At 39.3% G+C, this 7,324-nt stretch overlaps 1 protein-coding gene across 1 annotated transcript; it reads left to right on the forward strand.

The window, feature by feature from the left end:
* Positions 1 to 900: 900 nt before the first annotated feature.
* On the forward strand, positions 901 to 7,324 carry LOC100942276 (putative methyl-CpG-binding domain protein 3-like 3; the record flags this gene model as incomplete). The annotated part of the gene is made up of 2 exons (XM_012813962.1): positions 901 to 912; positions 6,725 to 7,324. Coding segments are annotated over 2 exons (612 nt in total), but the record flags the coding sequence as incomplete, so codon positions are not given.

Below are 7,324 nucleotides of genomic sequence, written 5' to 3' on the forward strand. Positions count from 1 at the left end.
TTTTCAGAATTGCACGTGGTGTCACCTAACATAGCCAGCTGACATCCATTGATCAAGGGGATTTGAGGTTGAAACCAAAGGACTTAACCTTTTGCTGAACCTTTTTTAATTTTCTAAGTTGTGACGCCTGCTAAGACTAAGTTATTAGTGGTTCCAAATAGTGATAATCAAACTATATTATCCTGTTTTCATTTATTGCCTTACACTTACAGTATTCTTTATACCTCCAGACTTCCAGAGGAAACCCATATATTTTAATAGGAACTTAAGGGAAAAAGTACAATGTTTTGAAATACAAACAACACAAGAAACTTAGGTGGGAGAAAATTGCTACACATTCCATCCCCAGGTCCAAATTGGCAAAATTGCCAGCATCTGGCTGCCTCCCCAAAGATCAAGCCAGGAAGATTTGTAGAGGGAAAATAGCATGAGAATTAATAAGGAAAACATGAGTAGAAACTGGTGGGACGAAGGCTGTTGAGATTGCTTGTTGTTTGTTTATTCATTGGTTTGGGGGGTGTTGTTGCTATTGTCTTTGAGACAGGATCTCACCCAAGCTGGACTGCAGTGCCATATACAAAGCCCTGTGACCCTGGACTCCTGCCAGGAGGCTCCAAGTCAGCAGGGGCTGCAGGCCCCTACCAACATGCCAGATAATGTCAGAATTTTTTTTCAGAAATAGGTTCTCACTGTGTGGCCCAAGCTGGTATCAAACTCCTGGCATCAAGAGATCTTCCTGCCTCACCTCCCAAAGTCCCAGGATTATAAGCAAGAGCCACTGAGCCCCACCTGCTACCTTTTGTTTTGAACTGTATATATTGAAGGTGGACAACATGGTATTATGATAGACTTAGTTTAGTGAAATGATTAGCACAATCAAGTAAATCAACATAGCCAGCTCCTCCCTTAATTGTTTTCACGTGTATGTGGGTGCGTAACAACCAGCTGAAATCTATTCCTTTGGCCAATTCTGAATACACAGTACGATATTTCTGAGATTTTTTTTCCTTTTTTTAGGACATAGGAGTTTCTTGCAGCCAGGCCAGGAGCCAGAACATCTACCTTAGTCTTTTTTCCCCAAATTATTATTGAAATATAACACATATAGAGAAGAGTGCAATAATTAGACACATGTATCTCTATGAACTTTCACAAATCAGAAACACCAGAGACATCGATCTTGTCAGAGTTGTCCTTTCTCTGCCACCCTGTCCTGCATCCCACAAGGGCATCCTGACTTTTTACAGCACCACAGATCTGTGAGGCTGGCTCCTTGGGCTCCTTGGTCTCCTTGAAATCTGGCCTGTAAGATGTAGAAGGAGCTCACTATTATCTTCCTGGGAACTCCTCAAGTGCTGTTAAAAACAAACTTTTAGAAATAATGAGTTAGACCACAGGTGGTTAATCAAACACAGGGGCTGTCATCTGTTTCTTAAAATTTTCTATTTTTTTCTGATAGTTTATTTTTCTCCTGCTCAACAGTTGATTGTCTCTAATGAATTCTCCAAATAACATTTCCAAATGGATACCCCTGTGTAAATTCCCATGGCCTTCTGTTAACAATCTGACTGTTCCACAGCCGTGTTAGCACTTAGAATTTCTGTCTTTTTTATTTAGTTAAACTGCTGTGTGTAATAAGATCTCATTGCAATCTTTCAAAAGAGGTTAAAATTTGTTCACATTTGTATGATACATTTGTTTATCCTCTTTGTGTAGACCTATTCAAGTTTTTCACCCATTTTCTAAGTAAGTTTTTTATTAGTTTAGATTCGATGTACTTTACAGAACGAAAGTAATGCAAATATCTTCTCCCACTCTGGTTTTTCCACCTCTCTCTTTCATACTGGTGCCTTTAATGAACAGCATCTGTTAACATATCAAAGCATGGCCCAGGTTATAATTTTCTCCATTCCATTGTAAGTTTCATTGTAGAAAAAGGAAAAGACATCACCTCATTGATTATGAAGCTGCTCTCCTACATATTTTTTTGAGACAGAGTATAACTCTGTTGCCCAGGCTAGAGATTCATAGTATCAGTCTAACTCACAGCAACCTCAAACTCCTGGGTTCAAGCAATCGTCCTGCCTCAGCCTCCTGAGTAGCTGGGACTACAAGAGCCTTCCACAACACCAGGTTAATTTTTTTTCTATTCTTAGTAGAGAAAGGTTCACACTCTTGCTCAGGCTGATCTTAAAGTCCTGAGCTCAAGGAATCCTCTCTCCTCAACCTCACAGAGTGCTAGGATTATAGACATGAGCTGCCTGGCCCAGCCTCTTTTTTAATTGAAGCTATTGTATTTTGTATTCAGCATTGAAATTAAGAATGTAACAAATTGATGAGAAATTGAACAGTTACTAAAGTGGAAGACAGTTGAAGAGCAAATATCCTGAGCAAAACACAGGATGAACAACACTGGAGCATTCAGGATAGAGTTAAGGATAAGTGGGATGTGATTAAAAGAGGAATAGAATGAATGTGACAAAGAAAGGACATCAGAAGTAAAAATAGATGCGCACATTCCAAACTCATGAAAGACATCAACCCACACAGATGCAATTAACACACCATCTAGTGAAGGTGAATGTTCAGGAAGCAATAATTAGCTATACCACCTTGCTCTACAAACCGAAAACACTGAGAAAGATTTTAGAAACTACAGAGGCCAAAGAAACAAGAGAAAGACTCATGACTAATGTCTCAACATCAGTAAAATGAGAGAGACATCAATGGAACACCAGTTTTAAAGTGTTAACAGACATCTGTCAAACAAGAAATTCAGATCCAGGAACAATATTGCCCCCCAATAAAGATGCCTTAGAAAGCTGTAAATGAAAACCTTTTATTGTTAGCAGCATTGAATTACTAAAAAACATGACAGTGATGTCTGAGGTCCAAAGGAAAATAATCCCAGATTGAAAACTAAAAATGCAGGAAGGAATTAAGAAATAGTTAATTAAGAAATTAATTTCTTAAGAAATTAAGAAAGGAACAGAAATAATAAAATATAGATATTCATGAAGATTGTTTTTATGAAGCAATCCTAGAAACGTCTGGCAGAGAATAAAATATATACATAATTAACAACATGAATGCAAAAGATAAGAAGGGTAAAAATAGAAAGAAAAGGGTTCTAAGATATTAGTATTGGAGGGAGGAATTAAAGTAATTATTTGTTTCAGATGATATAAGAGATTTACAATTTAATCATGATAGTAATGGATTTGTAGGTGATGGTAACTGACAAGGTTATAGAGAGGCCTTGGGGGTGGATCACACCTATAATCCCAGCATTCTGGGAGGTCAAGGTGGGTGGATTGCTTGAGCTCAGGAGTTTGAGACCAGCCTGAGCAAGAGCAAGATCCCATCTCTAAAAATAGCCAGGCACTGTGGTGAGGGCCTGTAGTTCCAGCTATTTGGGAGGCTGAGGCAAGAGAATTGCTTGAGCCAAAGAGTTTGAGGTTGCTGTGAGCTGTAATGCCACAGCACTCTACCAAGGGTGACATAGTGAGACTCTGTCCCCCCCCCCAAAAAAAGGCAAAAGATTTATGCAATCTGAAGAGGTGGGAATGCAAACTAATACATTACTTTTATAAAGACATCTGGAGAACACTTAGAGAACTAAAAATAGACCTGCCATTTGATCCTGCAATTCCTTTATTAGCTATATATCCAGAAGACCAAAAATCACATTACAACAAAGATATTTGTGTCAGAATGTTTATTGCAACCCAATTCATAATTGCTATGTCATGGAAGAATCCCAAATGCCCATAAATCCACAAATGGATCAATAAATTGTGGTATATGTACACCATGGAATATTATGCAGCCATAAAGAAAGATGGAGACTTTACCTCCTTCATGTTTACATGAATGGAGCTGGAAAATGTTCTTCTTAGAAAAGTATCTCAAGAATGGAAGAAAAAGTATCCAATGTACACAGCCCTATTGTGAAACTAATTTATAGCTTTCATATGAAAGCTATAACCTAATTATAGCCTAAGAATATGGGGAGGGGAGGGGAGGGGGGTGAATGGGTGAAGGGAGGGTGATTGGAGGGATCACCTCTATGGTTTATCTTACAAGGGTACAAGTGAATCTTTCTAAAAGTAGAATATAAACATCTTAACACAATAACTAAGAAAATGACATGAAGGCTATGTTAACCAGTTTGATGAAAATATTTCAAATTGTATATGAAACACCACACTGTGCCCCATGATTGCATTAATGTACACAGCTATAATTTAATAAAAAAAATAAAATAAAAAAGATTATAGAAAGAGCAATAAAATAATATATAATTCAAAGTTAGTAAAGGACAAATAGAAAATTGATTAGTTAAGTCAAACCCAAGGAAAAAAATAAGACAATTGAAGTAACCCCAAATTTACTGGTAATTTCATGAAATGTAAATGGACAAAATTTTAATCTCTTTTGAACAGCTGTGTGATGTATTCTGTAAAATTGCGAATAATTTCTTTGGGCATTCTTTTACTGATAAACATTTAATCAGTCCTTAATATTTCCTTTTAAAATAATAGTAATGAAAAATACTATGTGAAAATTTCCGTACATAGAAACTTCCATTCCCATTTGCATAGGATGTGTTCAAAGATGTTGAAACAGTAGCGGGAAAAGGAAACATATGTAAAATGAGGATGTTAACTAGAAATACCATCCCCTCACACATAAATGTATTAAACGTTGCCTTTTCTTTCAACACTATTTGACAGTGCCTGTAATCCCATATTGTTTCTTTATAAAGATTTAAGAATCTTTCAGACTTTGTGGATAGAGGACAGGATATCTCCAGCTATTTCCCACTGAATGGATTATCCACTCCTTTCCTCTATAAAAGATGAGTGAGATGAGGAAGTTCACCACACTTTCCAGCAAACTTTAGGCCATCTGTCTGCATCTCAGGAGTGGAGTTGCTAGGACAAACTCAGCTGCCATGGAGGAACCTGTGTCCACCTCCTCTGCAAGCAAGATATTTCTGGTGAGTATTGGACCCATAGTGATAGTGAGAGTATCCATTTGTGCCCCTTTTCTTTCTGTAAAACCTCTTAAATTTAGCAGACAGTAGTTCTTCAAACAAGATGATATCTTAGGGAAAGTTCTATTCTATGTGCTAAATTTTGTTGAGAAATATTCAAGATAATTCTATTTTTTTAATATCTGAAGCTATCTTGGGATCACAGGCCAGATTTTATTTTTAAAGTGATAATTCTACAGGTAGAATTATCTGACCCTGTACTGTTCAAATTATACCGCTCTCTGGAAAATTCATTAACTAGAATGTGTGTTTAAAAAAATTTTTACTGTAGTTAGAATCATGTGATCATAGGCCTTCCCTAAACTCACCATCATTGTTAATTGAAATGAATGTCTTTTCTCTCCCCTCCTCAATCTCTCTCTCTCTCCCTTGTTCATCAGAGAACGTAATCATAGCTGACATTCTGTAAGAAATGCATTAATTTTTTTATTATGTTTTTCTTCTCACCAAGATCAGAATAAAGAATGCAGTGGCTTTATCCTGAGTTTTAATGCACACCTTGACATGTAGTAGGTGCCCTACTGACACAAAATAGTGGCCCCCTACTGGTGTCCAGCCTGCACTGGGGTGTGGCCTACAAACCAAATGGATGCTTGGGTTTGGGCAGGAAAGAATTCAGGAAAGTGCAAACAGAGTAAGACCTTGGTAAGGGATCTATGACTCCTTATCCAGCAGGGCCTGCCAGTTCCCTGTCTTATTATAACCAAAGGAACCAAGTAATTTTCCATCCAAACTGAGACATCTTGGGTAATTAAAGGGGGAGTATTAATAATTATTCTAGGACAACAGAAATAAAAGGGGAGGTACAGAAATGAAGGTTTTACACTAAAGAGCACATTGATTGGGTTTGTATTTTAAACAGATTAATGAGACTAGAGTGTTATAATTGGATTAGTGGGGAGAACCAATTATTTTAAACAGTGATTAATCAGCTACTGCACTTTACCATCTAAAGTTTCTGTTACTGTATGGTTGTAGTTAGTGAATTTATTAGAAATACATATGACAGGAAGCCAGGAGTTTCTGAGGATTTTATTTATGAGTGAAGTTTAAGTGAAGATGAGATCTGGGTGTGGAAGTGAGTGTTTAAGGGTGGAGTTCAGCCTGATGTCTTTGGAGACCAGGGGTAAAGAAGTTACAGAAACTAGAAGGTGATGGTTGTGTCCTAAAGTTCAATGAAAAGAGATACAGAGAAATCTGGAGTCTGGGGATGCAAGGACATCTGTGACCCTGTGTCCCAGACATGGTGGGTTTGGGGGCAGCGGCATGTTTAGCACATAGGATAGAACTTTCCCTAAGAAGAGGAGGGAATAGTGCCCTCGGGGGAAGGTGCAGGAGGGTTATGGTTGGGCCTTGGCGCTGGATAATGACCTGGAGCTCTTTTCCTTGACTCCATTAGCTGTATGAAGTCAAAGGATTTAGTCTCAGTGTTCAGAGCCTGGACCAGCACCAGGAACATAGGGGAACATCAAGGTGTGCAAATTCTTAGGCCCCTCCCCAGACCTACTTGAGTTCCAGAAATCTGAGTTTTAATCAACTTCACAAGTGATTGTAGTGCCTAGTGCAGTCAGAGACACAGTTCCCCAGGGAGAGAGGCTGATCTTCCATAGTGATATTCTACATCTCCAGTGTGTTTAAATCTCACATTTTGTTTTCTCTTTAAAGGGGACACTGAAAAGAAATATGATACCCCTAACTTTGCAGAAGAAACAAGAACTCCTCATTGCCAAGACCAATCAAAGACGTGTTCTGAGGTCTGAGCTGCCCACCAGGCTGACCAGCTGCATCTTCCCAAAGCCTGTGACTAGAATCAGGTCCCATCTTGACAATGCAGTCAGACGCAGGCCAAGGGACAAGAGTCTGGAGAAGCCCCAGCAACTCTGCGCGTACAGGAGATTGCAGGGTCCTCAGGCCTGCAGCAGTGAAGGGGCAATTTTAAGTCCCATGGATTTTGCAAACACCTTAAAAATAATTGCTCCAGGAATTCCAGAGGAATGCCTGAGTGGAGCTGGTGGTGGGGGTATGCACAGCCACCCCAGCCCCATTCCTGTCCCATCTGCAAGTTCAGTGAAGAGAAGCCCAGGAGTGGGTGCTCATCTCTCACTGCCCCCCTACAACCAGCCAGTGACCACTGCAGACATCCAGAGACAGGCTAGGAAAGTGAAGAAAGCCAGGCAAAGGCTAGCTAAGGCCCTGAGGGCAGACAGGCTGGCCAGGGAGGCAGAGAGGGGAAGGGCTGAGGAGGAAACGCTGATGCACAAATGA

Source organism: Otolemur garnettii, unplaced genomic scaffold (assembly GCF_000181295.1).
Source record: "Otolemur garnettii isolate 467f Iridium unplaced genomic scaffold, OtoGar3 scaffold00388, whole genome shotgun sequence".
Classification (NCBI taxonomy): domain Eukaryota; kingdom Metazoa; phylum Chordata; class Mammalia; order Primates; family Galagidae; genus Otolemur; species Otolemur garnettii.